Here is a 26,529-nt window from a genome sequence, read left to right as displayed (position 1 = left end):
CGCTGAAGCCTTCGTAGCCGTTCGCCGACACACACAAATATAGCTTTAAGTCCGTTGAATGTGGATTTCTGCATTACAATGGTGGGTTGATACACTTTCTGGCGTTTGGCGGGTGACTGAAAGTTCTTATCCTGGGTGGCCGTGTCTGGGAAGTCTGATTCCTTATCTTCTGAATCGGTGACTTCGGATTCCGTAGGTATTTCGAATCTGACGGCTCGCTCACCATGTGCTGTTGACAATTCGACGTTGCAGCCACCAAGCTCAATCCGATTAAAATACCATTGGGCATCGGTGTATCCTTCTATGTCAACGTATTCGGAGATATTGTCCAACTCATCTGTGAGTCGCGACCAGGACGCTGGTGTCAGACGCACGCCTCCGGAGGAGTTGTTGACGAGTTTGATGACTGGTTCAAACTGATCGTCGAGCCGTAGACCGAGACCGATGACTATTTTCTTTGTAAAAGAATTATTTAGACTATACGTTGTCGACAATAGCAGATTTTTCTCAATCTTTTTCAAAGCCTTCGTAAATGTTTTATACATTTTATTCGCGTTGCCCATTGGTGCAGAAGATTTGGATGTAGCCATAGTTCATGTGAGGATTCTTCCGTAGTTGGCGCAAGACTGACGTTCTTTTGTATCTCACTTGAATATAGAGGGTGTAACCCCCACTCTACAAAACGGCGTTTGCAGCGTGACTAAGAAGAATTAACGAAATTCTAATGCCTCGTATGATTTAGGCGTTCCTTACCAGACTATATCAAGCTTACGCCGTTGATTATATTTCGTTTCCACGATGGGGAGTAAGACAGATGTAAATATGTCGCCAGAAAACCCAACGATCTCGATAAGCCTGTATCAAACTTGCATTAGGTTTACAGCTCGAATTCGGTGCTATGGTCGGTGCAAACAGTTGCAGTCTATCGAGGTATGTATACGTAGACATTGCAAGAGAAGAAAATAATGGGAAGGGTTACGGGTGTAGACAGCATGGTTCATGTTATACACGTAATGTTTAGGACTTGTGACGGCTCGTAGGCTGGCCCGCGCTTTTCCGACGTACAGCCTTAGGGTATGTTGTTTGTTATGCCTTAGTGGTCGACGAGGGAATACAAAGGGGCCTCACCGGGTGTATCATTTCGTTGTTGCAAGATGAGTCTACAATCTCCGTTGGTCTGCATTAGGTTTATATCTCGTTTCCGATTCTGAGGCTGGTGCAAACAGATTCAGTCTATCAAGGGATGTATACGTAATCATTGTAACAAAAAAGATGATGAGAAGAGTTGTGGGTGTGTACAGCATGGACCGTATTATACCCGTAATGTTTGGGCCTTGCGTCGGACGGTAGCCTGGTCCCCGCTTTTCCAACGTACAGTCTTAGGATATGTTGTTTGTTATGCCTTAGTGGTCGTCGCGGGAATACAAAGGGGGGCTCACCGGGTGTATCATTTCGTATTCGCAAGATGAGTCTACAAGCTCCGTAGGTCTGCATCAGGTTTATATCTAGTTTCCGTTCCCTAGGGTGGTGCAAACACTTGCAGTCTATCGAAGGACGTATACGTAATCATTGTAACACAAGAAAGATGATGGGAAGAGCTATGGGTGTATACAGCATGGACCTTGATATACTTGTAATGTTTGGGCCTTGCGTCGGACGGTAGGCTGGCCCCGCTTTTCCGAAGTACACTCTTACGGAATGTTGATTGTTATGCCTCAGTGGATGAAGGAATACGGAAGGGGGTCTCATCGGCTGTATCATTTTGATGTCGCAAGATGAGTCCACAATCTCCATGAGTCCAGTATGCATTAGGTTCATAACTCGTTTCCTATTCTGAGGGTGGTACAAACAGTTGCAGTTTATCGATGGCGGTATACATAGACGTCGCATGAGAAGAGTATTGACATTATTCTCAAGTACACTTGTTTCTAACCGTCACCAACCGCCGAATCAGCTCCACGATTTGAGGTAGGAATTGCGAGTGAATCCATCGGATCGTTTTCTATTTTATCTCTAAAATTCATATGTCTCGACGAATACCCGTTCACCCGATAATCAGAGTAGGCTTTAGGGTATGGAAGTTTTTCAACAGGATAAATGACGTCAGCTGTACAACTTTGTTTAATTATGAGAAAACCATGATTATCGCTGTCAATAGATTTGTTTTGCCATATGTAGCAGGCAGCCTCCGCATTAGGTCCGGGTGGCTTTGGTTTATCTTTCAGCCCGGCTGCGGGTATCTCACCGCGAACTGCCGCGGAAGGTTTACGCTAGCGGACCGTAGTAAAATTTCGTACTCTTAGCTCAAGAAGTGGCGTGGTAACGTATTGTAATAGCATTTGGCCTAAACAAAACTCGACCTGCTGAACTTATAAACAGTTGTGAGCCCGGAGATCTTCTCCGTTAGAAAATCGCGGTGTTGCTGAAAACAACGATTCTCTCTGTTTCAATTATTGCTATATTTTTAAAATAATGCAATCGATTAACGATCTCCGTTACGCGGTGGTGAAGGCAGCTAGCCAGGCTAGGAGGGTCAACGCGAATCTTGTGCGTGTGTGCCCTGTTTTCCGTCGGGAGTTTTTGTTCCGCATATCACATGCGGGATTGCTTCGGCATTTGCGACAGCTTCTGGCGGTCTGCGGGGCACGGGCCCTGGCGCACCTCCACATCATCGGTGCGTTGCGGGGTTACGACTGCCTTAGTGCAGCCGCAAGTGTGATTCGCCAGCGGAGTGACACCCGCTTCGCCGTTGTTCGGGCGCTGATGGCTGAGTACAACGAGAGAACCGGTGAGTTGTTATTTGTGTTGTGCGCAGTGTACGTTTGTGCGGAGTTTGAATTACCGGATCTTCAGAGTCGGGTAAAAAGATAAAAGAAAATATGTTATATGGAAAAATTTAGATCAAGTTTTCCAACCATTAGAATTCCGCGCGATGCTAGGGGGCTCCGCGGTGAATGAGGCGGCTCTTTGCGATGTCGTCGTCGACGTCGCCGATGAGGCGATTGCGTCGCAAGGAGTAGCGCTGGGAAGGCCCGCCGAGGAGCCGGTTTCTACCGCTCGTGACGGTAAGTCCAGATGATTGTCCGTACGCTGTGCCGTAGCAGGGAGTTGTCACGTATAAATACGTTGTGCGCGAGTGGTATATCAAAATTTTCTTCTGTTAGAATTCATGATGGTCGATACCAGCGAGAACGAGGCAGCTCTTCTCGAGGGCTGTGTTGCCTGCGAGGAGTTGGCGCTTGCGGAACAGACAGGGGTGGATGAGGCGATGGTGGACGATAGGACCGCCGAGGAGCCGATTTCTGTCGGAGCTCGTGACGGTAAGTCCAGATGATTTGTCGGTTCGATATGCCATATACCATGGAGTACCCGTGCGTGAATACGTTGTGCGTGAGCGGTGTTCCAAGAGTTCTAGAAATCTTCTTCCACGCGTGTACTGAAGGTTATTGTGTCCGTTGCAGAAATCGATTCATCATAGGCGTCGACCTTAGTGTTGTCATGTCTAGGTTCGTCAGGAGTGTTGGAAATTCAAGGTATATAGAAAAAGTTTGAAAACAAAAATGCAGACCGGGTATTCTGATATGAACTCACGAGCAATTTCTTCTCTGGTGGGGCGGGTAATTAGATCCGGTCGTTGCTCATGAGCCGGCGGTAGCAAAAGAAGAAGAAGAAGGTGACAATTATTCTATATCCCCAATGGATGAGGCGATAATATTCTCGTGGCCGCAGACGCCCGAGAGTGGAATATTCACTCAGATGAGCTATACACGGCCGGCGATGGACGAGGATATTTTTGAGGGGAACTAATCACGCGGGTACTCTAGGGTGTGCGTTTCTAGTGAAACCGCGAAATTCAACTATACTTGCGGATTGACGACGCTTTACCATGGAGTTTAGTCTTATTTTTGTTTTATATCTACAACAGGGGGCCTTATGCAAACTGTTGGACCGTTTCGCGTGAACGAGGGCGCCAGTACCTCGGGCATACAGATCGGCGGGGGTAGGGCCCGGAAGGCTCCGAGTTACGATTCTGACGTAACATTAGAGTCAGGGGATGACAATGCCGATGCCGATGACGATGACGAGACACAGACAGCTTCCGACGTGACGTTTGAATTCGACGACGATGCCGATGATGACGAGACAGAGGGTGCATACTCTGGAAACATGGGCTGAGAATCGGAGCTGGAGAGTGAAGCTGCGAGCGAGATGGAGTCAAGTCAGGCATCCGATGACGGGGCTGATTCACTGGGTAACCGTTTCACGGTTATCGGTGAATCAACGAAATTCATTCGTAAATTCGCGGTCACAGGGCGTGAGTTGTGAATGAAGATCGCGGCCCCTGAATCGGGTGGTAATCTAGTGGAGTAGCTGGAGGACGCGTTCAGAGATCTGCATGCGTATGCCGTAGCAACGTGTCGGAGTAGCGCCTACATAGATTTCACGTTTAAAGCGGAGAGTTTTAATCATGGTCCTGCGTGGTTATCGTTCCGGCCGATGAGGGACTCGCGGTACAGTGACCTCTGGAAGTTAGTTTTCAGCGTAGCCCAGAGCGCATCAGAGTTTGGCGTCGACAGCGTCTTCACCGTGACGGTACACAGTGTTAGAGTACCGGAGGGTCGCGGAAAGCCGAAGCCGATCACGCACGCGGGGGTACTTAAAAAATCCGTCGTGCAGATTGTCAACAGTGACGGGTTGCGTTTACCTCGTACCCTCGTTGTAGCCAAGGCTCACGCCGAGAGAGGCCCGAACCGCAGTGGCGCTCTGCACGAGCATTACGAGATGGTGAGATTCGCTAGGTCCAGTTTCCAGCGTGCAGAAGCGCGTAATCTTGTTGCGAACGCCGGTGTCGAGATTCCGCCAACGGGGTGCACAGTTCATGAAATCGCACAGTTCCAGAACTATCTGGCACGCGAGGGATTGCTCATCACAGTGTACGAGTTGGGGAGGCTAGGTACCGGCGAAGCGGCATTTTACGACGGCACTGCCGTGGTGAGAGCAAACGGAACAGGCGATGTCAGGCACCGATTGAATCTGCTGTACTATCCGGAAGAACAGGATTATTGTCCAATTGTAAATTTAACCGCGGCGGCAGCAGGGGCCTTTTTCTGTCAACCCTGCAATAGGAAAATTAACAACGGGTACGAACACCGATGTTCCGTGAAGTGCCCACAGTGCCTCGCATCGCCACCGTGCAACAGCGAGTCTCGCGAAATCGAGTGTCCCGATTGCAGACGCGTGTTCCGCGGTAACAACTGTCTGGAGTACCACCGCAGGATCGGCTCCTTCAGTCCGCGTCGCTCCGTTTGTGCAACACTGCGTATATACCGGAATTGCGAGCGATTCGTAAATCTTTCGCGGAGGGCACACATTTGTGAAACTTGTTTTTGCGTCACGTGCCGGTGCGACAGACCGTACAATCACTACTGCTTCATGACGCCACTGGAAGACGCGACAAGACCCCAATGTTACATCTTCATTTTTCATGATTTCGAAACGCAGCAATGCGAGACGGTAGACGGTGACGCGACGACAAACATACATGTGCCGAACTTGCGCGTAGCGCAACAAGTGTGTACGCAATGTATCCACGATCCCGATATATCGAACGGCTGTTCCACTTGCGGGCTCGTACGTGAGTTCGTTTTCAGGAGGGAACCGGTGAAGGAGTTGGTAGACTTTGCTACTCGGCCCGTTCAGGACTTTGCCCGCATCGTATACATTGCGCACAATGCAAAAGGTTTTGACGCACAATTCATACTGCGGCATATGGTTGAGCGGGTTGGAAACCCGTCGCAGGTCATTCTAAGCGGCAGTAAGATCATTATGCTCGAAACGGGTCACACCCGATTTCTGGATTCCTTAGCATATATGCCTATGGCATTATCGGCGCTACCGAAGGCTTTTGGACTACCGACTACTTCCGTGAAAGGTATATTCCCCCACCTTTTCAATACCCCTAAAAACGTGGGTTACGTGGGACCGCTCCCCGCAGCGAAGTTTTACTCACCGGATAACATGAGTAGCGATGCGCGAGCAGAGTTTTACTCATGGTACACCGAGGCTGTAGCTAAAGACCATCTGTTCGACTTTGACGCGGAATTGTTGTCGTACTGTCAGTCGGACGTGGATATTCTGCGACGTGCGTGCGTAGCATTCAGCGACATATTTCTGGAGTGCGGCAGAGTGTGTCCCTTTACCTAGAGCACGATAGTTGCATCGGCTTGTTCGGTGCTGTTCCGTAAAAATTTTTTACAACCGAAGCGAATAGGTATCCTGCCACCGGGCGGCTTTCGTCTTACCGATGCCCAGTCTCGTGAGGCTCTGGAGTGGTTGGTCGTTAAAGAGCGCAAGCTGGGTATTGACATCAGGCATGCCGGAAACGGACGTGAGTTTCGGATTCCGGAGACGGATCGCAAGGTGGACGGATACCATGTCGCGGGCGACGGTACGCGACACGTCTACGAGTTTCACGGTTAATTCTGGCACGGCTGTCGTAAATGTTTACGAATCAACCGCGATAGGCGTAGCGTCAACGGCGAGATGTTGAATAGGCGTTACGAGGAAACTCGTGCAAAGATCAGCCGTATGCGCGAATTGGGTTACCGCGTGACGGAACAGTGGGAATGCGTGTTTGATCGGAGCTTGAGGGAGAACGAGGAGATGAGGGAGCACGTGGCAACACACCCGCTGACCGCTGGCACTGCCACGAGTGAAGCACTCAATCCGCGTGATGCGTTCTACGGTGGTCGAACGGGGATCGCTTCCCGATACTACAAGGTAAAAACAGATGCAACGGGCAACGCGTACGAGGAAATACGATACATCGATGTTTGCTTGGTGTATCCGTTCATCTATAAGAATGGAAGGTTCCCTGTTGGCCGCCCGACGGTCTACGTTGGAGAGGAGTGTAAGCTCTTGACAGGGTCAAGTGGTTGCGACATCACGCGAGTTGAGGGGCTCATCAAGTGCCGAGTTTTACTGCCTCGCAATCTTTATCACCCTGTTTTGCCGGTGCGCATGCATGACAAACTCATGTTTGCCTTGTGCCACTCATGTTGTCAGAGTTTGAACCAGGACGAGTGGAGACATGATGACGAGGCTACGCGAGAATTCAAGGGCCCGTCGATGTCGATCGAATTAAAAAAAGCCGTGGAAATGGGATACAAGATCAGGAGCATACGCGAGATCTGGTCGTACACGGTGACATCGTTTGACCCGACTACTCGTCAAGGTGGGCATTTCGCCAGCTATATCGACACCTTCCTCAAGATTAAGCAAGAGGCAAGCGGCTGGCCTGCTGAATGCGGGGACGAGCCGGCTCGAATGCGCTATCTTGATGAATACGAGCGGGTCGAGGGTATACGGTTAGATCGCGACCGTATTGCTAAGAATCCCTGCATGCGATCAGTTTCCAAATTATGCTTAAATTTGTTTTGGGGCAAGTTCGGGCAACGCGAGAATCTGGTAAAAACAGAGGTTATAAAGACGCGTCAGCAGCTGCTCGAGCTTTTGACCAACCCTGAAGTCGAGGTGTCTGATTTGCTGCCCGTGAACGACGAAGTGTTGTACGTGCGTTGGTTACACGCGCAACACAGCGTTGAACCGTCAGCACTAGCAAACGTCGTGATTGCCTCGAACACCACTGCCCAGGCTCGGCTGAAGCTCTTCTCGTTCCTTGAGAAGCTCGATCGGCGCATGCTCTATTACGACACCGATTCAGTAATTTATACCCGAAACCTCCGAAGGCCAAACGAGGATGAACCTCCCACGGGCAACTTTCTTGGCGACCTGACGGACGAGTTGGCGTCTTACGGCCGTCGGAGTTTTATACGTGTTTTCGTCTCGGGAGGGCCAAAATTCTGTGTTTTCATAATTAAACGTCCGAATGGTGAAGAGGTGGAAATTTGCAAGGTGAAAGGCATATCACTGAATCACACAACGAGCTCGAAAATCAACTTCGAGGCCATCAAGCGGATGGTGGTAGAAGCCGCTGCACCTATTCCCTCGGAGTATCGCGCCATTCGTCGAACGGAACTGCACGCAGTCGTGACGCGCTCCGAGCACAAAACGTGTAAACCGGTGTACGTGAAAAGGCGATGCTGCGTCACGAGTTTTGATACGCTTCCCTACGGTTATCGCACTGGATGATGACAAAGAACCCGGACTCCGAGCAGTTGCACACCACAGCCTCCGTCTTTTCACTCTGCGGTAGTACAGATACCCGGACAGTAAGCCACGCGCGCTTGAGCGACAGATAGATAGACAGACAAACAAACAGACGGACAGACAGAGGACACCGAAGGGATTCTTACCCCAACCGTCTGTTATTCCAACCGGCGAGACGCCAGGCCAACCCATCAGATACTCTCTTGTATGTGCCCCACCAAACTGTATAAAGGTTAGTACCACGCCTAAACCCTACACATGAAAAATTGTGAAAAAATCTCGCATTGCTCGTAAAAATTCATCTCGTGAACCGCAGCGGGGCGCGCAGTTTTCAAGCTGATATCACTCCGCGCACGCGTACGAATAAGCTCATGGCGTAAGCGCCTCACGCACAATCAGCTCGACCGCGACCGCGCCGATGAGCTCGTACCTGCGCGATTACGCTTCCGCGTGCACTTGAATAAGCTCATAGTCAGCGCACGAAGGGAGTGCCGCCGCCGCCGCCGCCGCCGCCACCGCCGCGGCCGCGAGCAAGCTAGCGTAGTAAAAGAACGTGTTTTCAATTGTTTCAATTATTTATAGATCCCGCACCATCCCTGGATTCTTCCTCCTCCTCCTCCTCCTCCTCCTCCTCCTCCTCCTCCTCCTCCTCCTCCTCCTCCTCCTCCTCCTCCTCCTCCTCCTCCTCCTCCTCCTCCTCCTCCTCCTCCTCCTCCTCCTCCTCCTCCTCCTCCTCCTCCTCCTCCTCCTCCTCCTCCTCCTCCTCCTCCTCCTCCTCCTCCTCCTCCTCCTCCTCCTCCTCCTCCTCCTCCTCCTCCTCCTCCTCCTCCTCCTCCTCCTCCTCCTCCTCCTCCTCCTCCTCCTCCTCCTCCTCCTCCTCCTCCTCCTCCTCCTCCTCCTCCTCCTCCTCCTCCTCCTCCTCCTCCTCCTCCTCCTCTTCCTCTTCCTCTTTCTCTTCTTCTTCTTCTTTTTCTTTTTTCTTCTTTTTAGCCGGGCCATCAGGACGCGGTAAATGAAATTTCGTCAAGAACCTTCTGCGTCATGAAACGTCAATGTGCGACACAAGATTCAGTTGTGTGATATGGTACTTTGACGAATGGCAGCCGTTGTACGACAGGGACAAGAGTATAGAGTACCGCGAGGGGTTACCGCAACACGCCGATTACGAGGGTGACAAAAAACCGAAACTTTTGGTAATCAACGATCTGATGCGAGAGGCTTCAAACAATGTCGTCGTTGATCTTTTTAACAAGGTCTGTCATCATAAGAACCTCAGCGTTTTCTATATAACACAAAATCTCTTTCACAAGAGCAACGGTCAACGAGATATTTCCCTCAACTCAAACTACATAGTCTTCTTCAAAAATCCACGGGATCGTGCCCAAATTCAACATCTTGCCAGACAGGTATATCCCGAAGATCCGAGGTTTCTTCAAGAGGCCTATCACGGCGCTACCGCAGCGCCACACGGATATCTGCTTTTCGACCCGAAGCAGTCCACTCCGGCGAATTGCCGTTTCCGATCAAACATCTTCCCTTCGGACGATAATCACTATGTCCACGGCGGATTCGCGCGTCAGTCAAGCATTGCCCGCGTCAACAGACTGGTCGGCGCGCACCGAGCAGCTGGTACTACGAGTAAAAATAAAATTAGACGAAGATCGAAAAAGAAAACATCGGCCAAGATACCCAAGCGTGCCGGAACCGCCAAGAAAACTAAGCGGAAAAAGTGTTTGAAAAAACGGGACCTTACAGACATATTCGGACCCCGGTAAGCCCACGCGCCGCTCGTCTTCAACCTAAACATCAACAATGGCCTTCCTGCACGCGCACTCGGGTGAGTGTCTGAAGTCGGAACTGGATTTGTTTTCTCTACCTCCAACGCAGACGTCTGTTGAGGCTGGTCAATGGGTACACTACAAGCCCGTATCATCTCTAACCGACGATTCCCCGATTGAATTTGTTGTACCTGGAAACGGTGATGAGTACATCGACTAGGCACACACTATGCTTAGCGTACGAGTGAAGCTACAACCGTCTGCTCCTACCCCACCGGCAGGTGAAGGCAACGCGGCTACTCCGCATGCCACTCCGGTAAACAATCTGCTTCACTCGATGTTCAATCAAGTCGATATATTCTGCAATCAAAAACTAATCTCACCAGCCAACAACTCTTACGCCTATCGAGCATGTATAGAGACTCTACTGAATTACGCACCGCCCGCCAAAAAATCCCATCTTTCTTTGGCTCTATGGTACGACAGCGAGGATGAAGTATCGGATGTATACGACGCCGACGCCGTCGGTGTCAACCGAGGTTTCATTGAACGCAAACGGATCATGAGCAATGCACGTACCGTTGATCTGATTGGACATCTGCACTGTGACGTATTTAATCAAGACAAATTTTTAATCAACGGTGTGGAACTGCGTCTTCGACTTGTGAGATCAAGAGACAGTTTTTGCATCATGGAAGCCGAAAATCGCCACAAGCTGCACATACTGGAAACTTCACTGCTCGTTCGCCGAATGAAGATCAGCCCTGGAATCTTGCAGGTGCACGCACGGCAAAATATCCCGTAACCAGAGTCGAGGTGAAATCTTTCACCATACACGCAGGAGTACAGGCAGAAACACTGGACAATGTCATACTCGGACAATTACCGAAACGAGTGATAATTGGTTTTGTCAGCAATAAAGCCTTCAACGGCGACAGACTGCGCAATCTGTTTAATTTTCAAAACCACTCTTTGAATTTCCTGTCGTTGTACGTCGACGGGGTGCAAGTCCCATCGAAGCCGCTACAAATGAGTTTTGGCAAAGACGATCTCTACGTGGACGCTTATCACACCCTCTTCTCCGGTACGGGGATTCATTTTCTGAACGAAGGAAACGGTATCGACCGGCAGCAGTTCGCTAAAGGAAATTGTCTATTGGCTTTTGACCTAACCCCCGATCTCTCGGCCAACTGTACATCGCACTGGTCGCTCATCAAACATGGAACTCTCAGGGTCGAAGTGCGGTTCGACGATGCCCTCAAAGAAACTGTGAATTGTCTAGTGTACGCTGAATTTGATAATCTTATTGAAGTTGATGCTGCACGTCAGGTCACTACAGATTTTTCGGGCTAAGAAAGAGAGAGAGATCACGCCCCTCCTATCACGGCCGCTTCCATGACATACCAGGTGGTGATTTCCGTTAGAGAGAGAGAGAACACTGTGACTACACCACGCCAACGTCTTCAAGGGGAGCAACAGACCGGCTGGAGACACCCGATAAACAAAAATTTAGACGGGGATTGTAACACAAGGCTGTATATAAACACCCGTAACTACGGTGCCGAGCCAGTCAGCATTCAAACTACGCCACTGCAGATTCACTCTTCCGGCCCTCTATCCATTCAACTATATTCTTTCAAGTTCAAGTATGGATTACGTGATAGATATTCAAGGGTTTCGAAACATCTATGGTAAATTTATACCGAAAGAGGTGGCAGTCGTCACCATCGATCACCGCTACTCGGCACATTGGTTAGTAGAACCGCCATATCCCTTCACGGATCTGCCGCTCAAAGAACGTGGCGTGAACAATTACGTAACGTGTTACCATCATGGCATCGAGTGGTTTGAAGGTGATATGTCGCTGGTTCAATTAGACGTTAACCTCCGAGAAATCGCACGTAACGCTCATCGAATCTTTGCCCGTGGACACGAGAAATGTAAATATATTGAAAATGGTACCGCGCCTCAAGTATTCAACTTGAAGGACATCGATTGCCCGGCGTTCGACAAACTGGAACGGTCTTCGGTATGGTGCTTCTTCCACGGCGTTAAGAAGGAGGAATTTTTCAAATGTGCGATGAACAACGCACTCAAACTAAAGAAATGGATCAACAATAACAATATTCTAACTAAATACGATTATACAGAAGCATTGTCAGCCAGTATGCGCAACATCACCGGAGAGGAGAGTTCGACTAGTAATCAGCCACTGCAGGTACCAAAAAGAAATTTCACCACTTGGCGAGTCGGTTGCGGGCGAAGGGCTGACGAGCCGCGGAGCTTCGAGGCGGAAAAACCGCTCCTTGGCGAGGGGCGGCGGGGGAAGGGGATGGCGTCCCAAAGTCACTCCTAGGCGAGGGGCGGCGGGGGAAGGGGAAGGCGTCTCAAAGTCACTCCTGGGCGAGGGGCGGCAGGGGAAGGGGAAGGCGCCCCAAAGTCACTCCCTGGCGAGGGGATGGCGCCAGAGAGGGGTGCGAGGGGGGTTTGTTGTGACGCCCGAAAGTGCCCCTATACTACTCCACAATCTCGTCCTTCGCGCAGCTTCATGATGTCTTGGTGGTGAGCGTCGTGCTCCCTTGTCGCTAGTCGGTCCGTCGCAATTTCGCTAGTCAATTGTTGGCGGGGCGAAGGGGAAGAAGCTGCGGCGCGCCGGCCGCCAGCGGGAATCGCGTCCACCTTGGATTCCCGCGATGCGGGGATCTGCGTCGGCCCCCCTTCCGCAGCCTCGATATTCTTCCTTTGCAATTGTCGCTAGTCCGCCACTCCGCAATTTCCTCGAATTCGGTGCCGACTTCTTGCCCGATGGCGTTGTAGCTGGAGAATAAAGAAAAACAATAAGCCTGAAATATCTTATGCTATTCGCTAAGATGTCCCCTCTCGTATTTTCGGATGCGTGACGGAAGGTTTAAAACGGCGTTTTGAATGCTTTTAACAATTTTTTTATTTAACATCAATTACATTTATATTTCTTATTCTATTCTAAATTATCTTATTCTAAATTTTAACGAGTAAAATTACACATATCATTTTCAATATCCATATCAATTAAACATATTATTATTCCAAAATTGACTCATAACAATTTTTTAACAGTACCACTGATCGGATTATATTCAACAATGCGATCATGCAAGATCATGCAGTAGGCAGAAGTGTGTGGTGGGAACGTAGTGCTAGAGTCAAATTCCAATCGAATGTCCACAGGTCCAGTTTTCAATGTTTCGTTCTGCTTAAAGCAATCGATGACGATAAGGGGAGCTTGGTTTATAAATTCACGTCTCGATAGCAAAGGCTCAGCTTCTTTGTTATAGTAGCTCATTTGAAACCGAACATACATATCATAGAGAATGGCGTATTGATTATTGTATATATCAATATTCATATTTCCGTAGGGATAGCACTGCGAGTTGAGGAAGAGTTTTACATCTCTGATCCGACAATGATCAAATACGCCAGCATTTTTCAGCGGCTCGTTTCTCCTTGCAGTTTGAAATCCTAGAACGACATATCTCGGCTTCTCAAGCTGCGTCGATGTCTTGACTGACCATATATGCCGCGTTGTTGATGGGAGCATCGGATACACGTACCTTTCCCAAGAACGAAAACTCATGGATATGGCCGGATCCTTGGCGATGTAGCTGAGTAGCTGGATTTTCGGTTTATCTGCCAGTTTGATGTAGGGCAACAACCACTCGATTTTATTCAGGGTAATTTTAAAGTTTTCCGTCGCCGAGGTCTGAATCACGGCATTCAAATCAGTGTTGGAACGTGTGAGAATTAACTCATGTTTAGCGTTGACGATGACTCGACGATAATCTTCGGCGAAGCCTAGCACATAATTTAACGGTGAAACAACATCGAAATTTCCGGCGGCATCGGTTAGTTCCTTATCCCCACTCAACCACCCGGTATTCTCCAGACTATATTGCTGGCCTGGAGTCAAGGATACGTAACCCTTCATAGTGCTGGTGATGCCAACATTTTTATTCCGATCAATCTCTAGACCGTTCAACTCGTAGCGAACTTCCTTAAACAAATGACAAACAGCCATATTGATCAATTTCGTAACCGTCACCGCAGCCACACCATCATCCTTTGTGATTTTTCCATGAATGTGTAGAGAGCTTTTACTGGGCAGTAGACACAAGTCTTGATGTTGAACAACAATATGGATTTCATCGTTGTTCTGGAAGGTGTATGATGCAAACGGCTGATGAGCATGAATCTCAGAGTGCGCGATCGATTCGTCGAATACAACAAGTTTCTGTATTCTTATTATTTCTTCCATGGTAACACACACAGGATGCAGAGAACACGAATTCTTATTTTCTAAAACTTCCACGTAATCGAAGACCCAGGCTCTGGAGAAACCGAACGTTCAGAGGTGTCAGTCTCGTAGACGGTGTAAACGTTGTCAGAGGTGTCGGGCGACTGATGATTTTTGGCTATGACGTTTGAGTTTTATAACTTTTGCCTAACTTTCTCGTCTCAAACACGATTCCCATTATTTGAGTGATTTCACGTGTAAACGTACAGTAATCGTTTCGTCGCGAAAATTAATCAGCTCGTCGTCTTGATCGACTATTCTCAGCTGTAAATGATGTATCGATTGTACGGCGATTGGCAGGTAAATGACGTTGGTAGGCACTTCGACAATCTTACATCCCGATGGAACGGTTGGGAAAAATTCGTGAATCGTGTGAGCTCGATGCCCGTTTATGTACGCCCCTGTGGTTATGCTACACTCAACGCGTGAAGTATTAACCTTCAGTATGGCTACGGGTAATTCAGATTTATGAGTAACGTTCCGCGATAGCTCAACCGCCTTAAATCCCAATAATCGGCCGATGGAATCTTTGGGCTTAAAATCTATCACATGATTGCATGTGACTTTACTGTTCAGCTCGTTGTTGTTAGCTGGCAGACTAAGGGTGATGTCGGAGGGTAGCTCCTTATGCAGAAAATTTTCAATATCCTCAATTTCATAGCTTCCCGTGGGTATCGCGATGCTCTCTCTGCTGTTGTCCGCTCGTTTCAGGTAAAATTCATTACACCTCTCGTGAATATTGGGTATTGAATTGAATGCCAGGAACTCGACGAGTCCGAGAACATAGTTCTTCTTTGGTTATAACTCGATTGGAGGGAAATATTGAGCCTCCAGCACGGAGGATGTGCCTGACAGTGTTAACGTCAACGATTCCGACATGACTAATGCTTGCTCATGTAACACCTGTCTTTTTATAGTTGTTCGCTGAGAAATTTGAGACACAAGTGGCCGCAAATCACAGTATCATATTCTTAATACCGCTCATGATTGTATTCAACGCTACCAACGCCGAGATACCTCATCAAGTCCTTAGGCGGTTTCAAATCACCGAAACTATCGAAATACACAACATGGTCACTATTTTTCTTGTACGCAACCCAATGTGTCCCCGGACCGTTTTAATAATCAAGATTAATAATTGCGGATTCTCGCATTTTTGGTCCTGATTTCGGCAGATCATTACGCATGAAAACACCACGAAAATGGGAAATTTTCATATTTTTAGCATAGTTGCGTAAATCAATGTTGGTGAGAGCTCGGTGTGGTAGATTTACTAGTTTTTTGCCGGACGTAAGTACAGGCCCATTCCGCTGCGGTAGGGTCGCAGGTATAATCCCTTGCCCAAAGCAATCGCCTCCATTGTTGCATTGTGCCGTTTGGCCTCGTTCAACTGATGTTTGTTGACACTAGCTTCGTTGACAGCTTTAGCTATACCCGCAGCACCACCCGCAAGAGCCCCAGTAGCGCTTAGACAGGATACCGCCTTTTTTTACGTGTTAATCAAATAGGAAAAAAGTTTTCGGAAAATGAAACTAAGTTTTCAGAAAATGAAAAAAGTTTTCCAAAAAATAAAATGTATAATAATCGTATGGCGAAATTGCATATTATCATTATTACTATCATTATTATTATTATTATTATTATTATTATTGTTGTTGTTGTTGTTGTTGTTGTTGTTGTTGTTGTTGTTGTTGTTGTTGTTGTGGTCGTCGTCGTCGTCGTCGTCGTCGTCGTCGTCGTCGTCGTCGTCGTCGTCGTCGTCGTCGTCGTCGTCGTCGTCGTCGTCGTCGTCGTCGTCGTCGTCGTCGTCGTCGTCGTCGTCGTCGTCGTCGTCGTCGTCGTCGTCGTCGTCGTCGTCGTCGTCGTCGTCGTCGTCGTCGTCGTCGTCGTCGTCGTCGTCGTCGTCGTCGTCGTCGTCGTCGTCGTCGTCGTCGTCGTCGTCGTCGTCGTCGTCGTCGTCGTCGTCGTCGTCGTCGTCGTCGTCGTCGTCGTCGTCGTCGTCGTCGTCGTCGTCGTCGTCGTCGTCGTTGTTGTTGTTGTTATCATTATTATTATTATTTTCGTAGTACAGAGTATGGCACATGTGCGTACAAAGGAGATAAAATGTGGAAATATTTGTATATTCAAAATCTTTTATTGTAATTCGGAAAATACATACAAATTATGTTACATGTCTGTTTTATTTATCCAACTTATGTGCGAACTATCAAAACCCAACCACTTCACATAGAACAGATTCCCCCGCTTGCGTAATACTTTCTCCACAAGGTAGCCGTCGGGATATTTCACTTTGGCGAGCTCTTCCTCGTAGAAGCCCCCCTCGATGGGATGATCTTGATAATCGGTAAGTTTATAGGTGGGTGAATTGGTATAATAACTAAAGAAATAGATGAAAAAAGTTCAACTTGCCCAACGATATTTTTTGGTTTTTTTTTTCAAATCTAATAGGTTGCGTAATGGCGAAATAACCGCAAGACCTCTACCAGACTCACCATTCGAGATGCACCCATAGTAATAGTGTTGTTTTTTTATTATTTCAATGTGGGCAAAACACCTTCTCTAAATTTGTCATCAGCTCTTGGACTATCTGTACCGTAACCCACTACTGATCTCTACATTACACTGGATGGCGCATGCTGTGGAAAAAGTGTGTTACGGTGTGAAGGCCGGGCAGCCATATTTGATGTAGTAAAATATGAACGTTTTAGCGGTACATTTAAATAGCGGTAATATCATGAGTTCTGATTTAGCCGATTTTTATCGTGAAAACATAGAAATGACAATTACTATATTTTTCTTTTAATACTATCATCATTACTAAGAGTAATTTTTACAGTGCGTACAATATTTATATTTGCTTTAAGTTAACAAAATCATTTTTTAATCAAGAAATATAATAACATGTAAAAAATATACACAAAATATAAAAGTATGTCAAGAATATGAAAAAAATTCTTATATGCATAACACATACTTTTCAAAGGCCAAAATGATGATTTATTCCAAATTTATTTCATTTTCAAAGTCTTTATAATAAATAGTGTTGCTAAATATAATTCATTCATTATTTCATATTTATTTTTCAAATTTTCCTATGAATGAATATTTTAGTGTAGAATCAATCATGTCGCTGGGCAAAACCGAAGGGGTGTATGGAATATGTATAAGCATAGTCTGTTCACCTTTATGGCCTGAGGCCATTGGTGCTTATCTAAAAATAGCGAGCAATTCGGGATACATACTTCTGAACCTCATATTCTACTTTTATAATTTATTTCAGAAGGTTGTAATTTGAAAACGATTCATTCCTCTCTGAATACTCAATACTAAACTATACATATAGTAACACATCTTCGCAAGTATGAGAAACTGTTCAGAAGATTCTGCTATGTATAAGTCTAACAATATCTTCTATAAGATAAATCGGTGTAAAAAAATTCAAATAATTTCAGATTTTTCCCATTAACCGTTGAATTATACTCAGCTTCTTGCACATAAATACGAGTCAAAAACAGTATTTTTGGAATTTTTTCTTGAGATCCTCCGAAAAATATTGAAGCAAAGGATATTCCAAGTAATAGTAAATATAAGTATTCCTATATAATTATGGATCGAAGGTAAGTGTACACAATTATTAATTAAATAAATGGATTGAAGATAATTATATACACAATTGATTAAACAAATTGATTGAAGATAATTATATCAAATTATTGATTGAATAATTGATTGAAGATAATCATATACAATGATTGATTTGAATAATAAATTGAATACAATTATATACAATGATTGATTGAATATAAAGGATATAAAAATCGGATCAGCCGTAATGATGGTTATTTTGCTCGTGCTGTGATTGACTGCAAAAATTTGAATGAAACAAGTTGTATTAACTTCTAGTGTAGTCCATACACTGAAATTCATTGTGATTAAACAATGTTTTAAATATAAAATTTCTATACGTATCAAATTCAACCAGCTTACTGTATAAAAGACTGTAGCGCATACTTCAAAAAATTTTGTGCATTACGATGCTGCTAGGTCTCTTGATGTATCAATAGATCCTTGTCCTCCGACAATGCTTGTGTATAAATGTTATTTTATAGTATCTGCAAAAAGTAGATGAATATATCAAGAATTATTGTAATGTTGGGTAGATGGGTGGTTTCAACAACAGCATGTTTTAAAAATGATATATATTGCATTTATTTCATGCAAGCGATGAACCGTGCATATGATTATGTGAACTTAATTCTATCATTAATAAAATAATACTCTAAATAACATTTCATAAAGGAATTTATAAAGACTAGCATAATATTCACAGACAATAGACTTTGACTAGACAATTTTCACATAAAAAACAAAGATTAAGCCTCAGCTAATACTACTAACTAAGTAGATATTACTGACGTTCCCAGATAATTTATCGATTGAGGTGATGACGAATTTTTATCCCAACAACTTTTTCAGATGTTATATTTGTTGCAGCATATAGTCTTAAATCTAAGTATGCTTTGCACACTTGCTTTGAAAGTAAATAAATGTGATTTAATTCATTAGCTGCATCGTCAAACCGGTGTTCGTTTAACTGGGGAAACAATGTACAAGGCGATTGTACAAAATCACGCAGGACCTTTGAGTAAAGAAGAGCTAGAAAATTGTTTTCAACAGGAACCAAACCATTAAGTTTATCAATGGAATGCCTCAATGATATTTCCGTTTTTTCACAAATACGAACCACAGATTCACTAGGAAAAAGTAATCCTCCTCTCGTTTTAGCCTCTATAAGAAAGTTCTGTTGCAGCTGGGCCACATTTTCAAAATCCTGTAGTAAAGCATTTTTGCATGTTTCACATCGTACAAGGGGCTTATCTTTATTTATCAATTTCTTGACAACCCAACCGGCAATGTAACCTACACATTCTCTGGTGAAAGTAGAGAGACGAGGAATAGCGCTCACGAAGTCATTAGATTCTTTACAAAAATTTTCGTCTCTTTGATTTTCTTTGTGATCATCTTCTATATCATATTTTTTTATTACTCTGATATTAGCCATTTTCTCGTAAACAGTTGTGTCAAAACGGTAAATTTTTTTTTGGATTAGAAGCCACCGTTAGAATGCTTGTGGAATCCATTGCTTGTACATTTCCATTGATGGCCTTAATTTGATGGTGAACTAAAAGACTTTTATAAGTTGACATAAATTGTGTAGCAGTTGGATTTGGGCACCAACCACCACAACTTCTGATGGCACAAAAAAATAATTCCAAATGGTCTCGACTGAATTCATAAATCAATAGATATTCAAGCTGGGAAGTTTCAGAATTGACGTAAGTATCAAACATATGTATCATGGACGTTACGGCTATAATGGACCCTGTGAAAGCAACGTACATTCTCGTGTGAATGATTGGAGTACCAGAAATATCTTTGATGCATTCCATGTATTGATTATGTGATAAAATGGGTGCTCGCCAAAATTCCTCGTTGGATTTTCTCAAAGGAGCTTTAAATCTATTAGCTAAAGGATTACGAGAATTTAAAAAGTCAAACATTCTATTGACAAACCTAATGAATCTGACAGTTGGCTGAGAACCTTTAAATTCATGTAAATTGAGATATTTATCACAAAATTTTATTGACTCTGCAACGCTGTCACTTAAAGTTTGAGTGGTCAAAGCCACTTTCATTTTCATCTTCCAATAATGAACGTGTGCCATTTTCAATCTGTTCCCAGCTCTTAAACCTTCAGTTTCTTGCAACTTAGCTAGCGCCTCAGTGAATCTCCATTCAATGGAATTTCCGTCAGCATCTTTTAGAATTTTTGAATTTCCTAATGTATTTCTTACTAGTTTCAGCATATGACACGCGTCAAAAATAATATAAATTTTTTACTATGAGGACGGATGTGAGAAATAAGGTTTGATATTTGACAAATCGAAAGACACATTAAGAGCGCGCATTATTACGAAGTACTTCGCTGCACCATCTAATGTTACGGAAAGAACTTCGACCTCCATTTCATGAAGGCGAATGAAAGCTTCTCTGATAAGTCCGGAATTTGTAGCGGAATCAATTCCATTAATTAAAAAGTATCCTATGGGAATTTTCCACGACTTATCTACACTTACAACCATCATAACCAACGCATCTTTTTCTAATGGAATAGTATCACTCGATTCCATTTCAGCACCAAAATCCACTTGTCCACAAATTTTCCCATCGGGAAGACGCAGCAACGATTTTTTAATCGATATTTCATCCAACTGAAAGCTCACAAGAACTTTTTTGTTACACTACTTTGATGCTTAAACTTTGTGCTTTAAAGCTTCAAAACTTTCGGAAGTGAAACCAGGCGTACCATCGATTGCCGAGTACCATGAACGAAGTGTACTGTAGTCTGGCAAAACATTGCAAAATTTTCGCCCAACGAACCCGTATGCTTTGGGCGAATAAAAACGGAGAGTCATCGCAAACGATCTGAGAGCTGCTGGATATTTTTCTTTCGAAATGGCTTGTTTCTTATTTCTATGCTGAGACTTCGATTTCTTTTTCTTAAGGTTCGTATTTTCATCGTAATTTTGTTTGCTTGATTTATTATGATTATTAATGAACCTCTCAAGAAACTGGGAAACGTTATTATTAGCAATAGAATCTAAACACTCTAAACTTGAATTCGGAATAGCACGAGTTTTTCGTTATTCACTCACAATTTTCTTCAAGGAGGTGACTTTCTTCTTCAAACGTGAAATATGCTGTTTCTGTACGTGAGACTGTTTCATTAAAATTCGCATTCTCTGCTATTGTTGGATAAATCTTTTTCTCATCATCTTTGGAGTTACTTCGTACTGGTGATCGTGCTCCGTTTGAAAAATTCTTTTCTGAATACTTCTTGGTGTTTCGGGCAAATTGAACCATTTAATTTTTCTGCAATTGATGAAATAGATGGTGGTACATTTTCTTCACAGTGCTCAACTGTTGACATCATAATTCAGTGTTATTACAGTTTGACGTAAACATTACATTTTCTAAATTTTTTTTTTGTTCTCACGTAATTCCATCACAGCTTCGTTACTCGAATGAATTGATGGGCTAGTACGAGGACTGCTAGTTCTTCGAATCTTAGAAGGAGGAGCAGAAGACTCTGTTGAAATATGCTTTACACCGTGTTGCCGAGTTGATTGATTACTATTAGTATTATCTACTTCGTCAGTTGTATTGCTTGTGTTCTCTTGCTGTACTACAGAAGTGCCTGAAAATAAATATATTTTCTTATATAGATGAATAGTTCTTTAATCATTCAACTCAAGTTATTTAATTACAAGAATATCAATCAATTCAAATAATTATAATTGAAACAATTTATACATATAATATGTCATCATACCTCCACTGTCTTCAGATGAAAACAAAGTTGGCACTGCATTTAAGTACTAAACCTCGACCTGACGATCGAAAACATTTTTCATCGAAATGATCACCACACAACCAACTCTTCCCAGTTGGAAGAAAATCTGTCAACTTCATTGCAGCTACCCATTTCTTCAGCAATTTTCGATTGTCCAAGGGAAATCTGTTATAGAATAATTGACAGGTTGGAATACAAATTTTACAAGATGAATATTAAACTTATACATTTTTATCATGTATTTGCACAATTCCTCACTTGCGGAATGATCGTTTTTCATCATGTCCTTCCACTGCGTGACAGTAAACACAAACCGATTTGTATTCTCCAAATAATGGCGGAATACTTCCGATGCGAAGACATCTATTATTTGTACCTTATTGAAAGCATTTTCCTTCGAAATGATCTGAACATAATAAGGAATGATTTTTTGGTACAAACTTTGACCCTAGTCCCATGTTCTGCAGTCAAGATTGCAACATATCTTTATCTTTCAAGAGAAACCTTTATAAGAAATACATATGACATTGATTTAAAGAAATAAATAATAAACGAAATACAAGAAAGGAATTATATAACCCATGAGACATGAACATAAGTATATATATGGCTTGTATACTTACTTATGATATGTTCTAGAGTCATTCCCTTTTTTGGAACCACAAAACGCACACGCTGATACCATTTTTGATTTTAGGATAAATTCTGATTATTTAAACAACAAAATGATCCTCAGCACAAGCCATAACAACAACATTAGACGCCAACAGTAGATGACGCCATATTAGCATATTTTACTGTATCAAAGATGGCGGTTTGGTTTTCAAATCGTCACAAGTCGTCCTATTTAATGCACTATCCAGTGTAATATAGAGATCAGTGTAACCCACCGACGCCGCGACGTGCAATTACCATAAGAAAGCACACATGCTCATATCATAGCCTCTAAGATTCATATCGATTTAGATTTAGTTACTATTTTGGTGTGTAATGGTCTCGCACCGACAATCGTTCATGTATCATTTTCATTTCTTTACTTTATATCTTCAATTTCAACTCACACATAGACCATATGGGTCTACAATCGAAATTCACGGAGCTCAGGCTCACGAACTCTCACTGACCAAACGTAAAGAACGTGAGAAAAGACAAGACGAGCAGTTCACAACGTATCATTCTTAGAATTCAAATATGCATTCTTACTACTAATTATCTTGTCAACATTGCACCAATTGGCCTCTTCAAGACCAATATCTTCCAGATCTCCCACTATTGAAGATCGTTTTCGAACCAGACAGTTCTGGTTTGCAACCGAAATCACTTCAGCCATCGAAAGAAACAGAACCAATTTAGACTTCAGACCATTGCACACCTCGGAATCAAAAACGTCATAGATCATTCTGTCATAGAGCACTCATATTCAGAAGCTTCGAACTTTAGTACAACTAACCAAGTGAATAACACTAAAATCCTATATCTCGAAAATCAGTCAACGAATATATTACTGTTAATAAATGTGTATTTTAAATTAAAGTGTATGTAGAGCGAATTATTTCAATCACGCATAGTGACAGCTGGCACGAGCCACAACAAAATTCGAAACCAAGACAGGCTGCACGAGAAACTGTATCAAAATCTAAATACCACGAGGTTTGTAAATCAACTTAAGGCTGAAAATCACGCAGTGAAGAAAGGATTTCTTGCGATCTTCTTACCAGAACGTAACAGATCTAATAACGAGAAAAAAAATCAAAAATAGTAATCATCGAGAAATTTTCGATTTTGTCCAAAAATCTAAAAAAAAAAAAAAAACACTATAAAAATAGGTTTGAATAATTTTTTGGATTTTTTTTCGATAAGTATATTTAAAAACGAAAATTTCGAAACAAAAACGTTTCAATAAGTCAAATTTTGAAAAAGTTATAGCTACTTAAAAAAAAGCCATATTTTTCAAAAATTCATAACTTTTTAGGTTTGGTAAAAGAATTTGAAAAAATTTTGAGAAACATTCTTCATAAGGTAAAAAAGGATAAAAAAGTTTCAGCCAAATCGAAAGGAGCCGGGTTCAAAAGTGGTCGATTTGGTGTGGAATGCCCCAGATGTAAAAATAAATTTTCTAACGCATGAAGCATGGGCATGATTGCCAAACCTTTGTAAAGTTTATTAATTCTTGTTTATTCTTAAAACTTGACAAAACAAACCACTTGCTTTCTTGCTAACTAATAAATTAATCAAAACTGAAATCTTGGCTTAGGGAACAGAACCAGCTTCATTGCTTGACTCTAAACAAAGCAGCATCGGATAGTGTACAGTGTCTGCGAGAACTAGCATTTCTTCAGGACGCAACGAGGTGATAGGCAGTCCGGCCGGTAACCAGCTTATCAATTCCCGAAAACCGACCCGCTGCCGCCACCTCGCCGAAAGCTGCGAGCGGCCGTAGTGCTCTAAACGGCCGCCTGGCACACTCAACGCGCTCGCTGCCCGAGCTACCGATACGCTCGGCCACGCTCGGCCAGCCCATATAAGCCCCGGACCGACCACCCAGCTATCAGTCTCTCTCCTACTTCTGCTCGAGCTTAAAACTACTCGATCACGGTGTCGCCATTATCTCGTAGCTTTTAACTGAGTGTTGATGATACTAGCAATATACGGAGTATCCCAGCTCCAAGTGACTAAGCTGGTAGTGGTTATACAAGAGGTCAAGCCGACAAGGAAACAGCCTAAGGTGTTCCCGCCCGATTTCGTCCATTTGAGGATATGTTATTCTTCATTGAAATCAAAGCGACACATGTTTTTTTTATCGGCGGATAAACGTCGGGAAGGGGTAAGATCAACCCGCAAAATTGGGCATCCTTAGTGGCTGTTTCACAGTTAAGCGTACTTTCCAGTTGAGATATTTGAATGAAACGAATTGGAGAATTATTCCTATGACAAATAATGTTCAATGTTTCCGGATAAACCAAAGTTTTCTACGAAAGCTTATCCTCTCTGCTCGCGAATGTGCTGTGAATAATTTTTCTACGTCAAGTAGAACCGGAGATGAGATATTGATTCTTCAAGTTTGCTGCGCGCTCATTTTGCAACAAAATTGAATGATTCGGCGCTTCCGGAAAAAAAAATCGTAGAAATAGGTTTTGACTTTTTATGCTCACATATCACTTCGAAAAAGCTTTCATTGTTTTGGAAAATACGCGGTCACATTTTGTCAGAATGATATTTCTGACTCAAGAACCTAAATTTCGTCCCAACTAACTTTTTATGGTTTACATGATGAAATAATAACAGTCGTAATATTTATTTTCCTTAAGATTTGAAATTTCTCGCATATTCGCATCGTACTTAGGGTATATGTCAACAAGTGTAAATTTCTCCAATTATCGGAAAAGAAAATTACCGTACGATTACAATAATTGAACTCTCCGAGCATTCGAATCTAGGCTCCGATAAAATTGTGGTATTCGCAACGGAGCATTCAGCAATTCTTATGTTCTGCACACTCCTAACGAAAAATCAAAATGATTATACATGAAGAGAACAGAGAAAAGAAAATTTGAAACACGTCTACAATTTGGTTACTCAATATTTTGAAAAATGTATAACAGAACGACGATCGAAACAAATGTCAACAAAACGACGATCTTTCGAACGCCACTCTTTCGAAGCAAACGTAAACAAGACGATTTGTTTTCTACATTTTTTTTCTATACTATGAAAATGATGGAAGTCCCTCACCACTCCTCAACGGTATACATTTTCGTAGAAATACAATGAGCATCATGGGTACAGTGAGAACACTCTGGGGCGAGTTTTTCCATACTTATGAACGGTAGTGTATATTCATTTGAAGAAAAAAACGGCAATTTCTCAAATTATGAATTGAAAAATCTGAAAAAATTCACGCAGAGCACCTTCTAGTAGTACTTTGATTTAACCAATTATGGGTCGAAAAAAAAGTGGCCGAGTTGACGGAGAATCCTTCCTTTTCGGGTTAAATTCCGAAAATATCGATTTTTGGAAAAAAAGGTAGGAACCGAAGTTGTTCAGAATTTGATTATCAACAAGTTCTTTACTATTCATTTATGCCATTAAGTTGAAAATAAACGAGATAATGGAAATATTTCGAATTTGTCGCTTTTTTCAGGTTTAATTCCAAAAATCTTGATCCTGGAAGAAAAACTGTGAAAATTAAACTTGTAGAGAATCAAAATTGATACAACTTTTGTTCCTACGGTTTTTCCGTAAAATCAAAACCGGCCGAGTTATTCAAGAAAAACCATTTTAACCTAAAACAACCATTTTTCTAATATACGCATTAGCATGATTTGGTCGCCATTTTGAATTTACACTCCCAGTGACCCACCCGAGACAACTGTGAAAAAAAAAATTTCATACAAATTATTTACAAATTAACCGGGGAATTTCGATATCAATTCTGACGATGACCCAAGAAATTAAAAGGTTGATCGAAACAGAAATCCGAAAAAATTAAATTTCCATTTCTTTGAATGAGAAAAGGCGTTTTCCCGAAAAATTTCTTAGGAACTTTCGACTCCAATTTTGACAAGGATTCGCCCTGTCAAGTATTTGCTGTGAATTACGAATCACCCTGCATAGCAAGTGCAGATTTGGCAGGATTCTTGTAAATGATATGTATAATTGCATAACAGAAATTTGCAGTATAAAACACTTACCATCGCAACGAACGATTCGTTCGTCGGCGCGTCAAATTTAACCTTTTTTCGGTTCAGCCGTGCGACATAACTCATCCATTGTTGCACTCACAAGATTATTGTTCTTTGTAACAAATATATGTATACACACTGGCCGCGTGAAAATTT

The 26,529-nt window shown here is 43.4% G+C and overlaps 2 protein-coding genes and 1 long non-coding RNA gene across 3 annotated transcripts; 2 read left to right on the top strand and 1 right to left on the bottom strand.

Annotated features, from left to right (window-relative positions):
- The first annotated feature begins 4,497 nt into the window (after positions 1–4,497).
- Positions 4,498–6,204, top strand: LOC138191312 (uncharacterized). The gene has a single exon (XM_069137959.1). The coding sequence runs from the start codon at positions 4,498–4,500 to the stop codon at positions 6,202–6,204; it is 1,707 nt and encodes a 568-aa protein (XP_068994060.1).
- A 339-nt stretch (positions 6,205–6,543) lies between these two features.
- On the top strand, positions 6,544–8,151 carry LOC124223700 (uncharacterized). Its single transcript, XM_046635933.1, has one exon. The coding sequence runs from the start codon at positions 6,544–6,546 to the stop codon at positions 8,149–8,151; it is 1,608 nt and encodes a 535-aa protein (XP_046491889.1).
- Positions 8,152–18,258: 10,107 nt separating this feature from the next.
- Positions 18,259–22,189, bottom strand: LOC124222942 (uncharacterized). Its single transcript, XR_011177648.1, has 4 exons — positions 21,950–22,189; positions 21,671–21,856; positions 20,994–21,535; positions 18,259–18,389 (listed from the first exon to the last, which is right to left on the bottom strand). It is a non-coding gene; the product is annotated as an uncharacterized lncRNA (long non-coding RNA).
- Between the last annotated feature and the right edge of the window lie 4,340 nt (positions 22,190–26,529).

Source organism: Neodiprion pinetum, chromosome 7 (assembly GCF_021155775.2).
Source record: "Neodiprion pinetum isolate iyNeoPine1 chromosome 7, iyNeoPine1.2, whole genome shotgun sequence".
Classification (NCBI taxonomy): Eukaryota; Metazoa; Arthropoda; class Insecta; order Hymenoptera; family Diprionidae; genus Neodiprion; species Neodiprion pinetum.
The sequence above is the reverse complement of the archived record's forward strand: the minus strand, read 5'-3'. Positions and strand labels throughout refer to the sequence as shown.

Bases quoted from the DNA above. Each gene is read 5' to 3' on its own strand.
- LOC138191312 (XM_069137959.1), top strand. From the start codon at position 4,498: ATGAGGGACTCGCGGTACAGTGACCTCTGGAAGTTAGTTTTCAGCGTA.
- LOC124223700 (XM_046635933.1), top strand. From the start codon at position 6,544: ATGTTGAATAGGCGTTACGAGGAAACTCGTGCAAAGATCAGCCGTATG.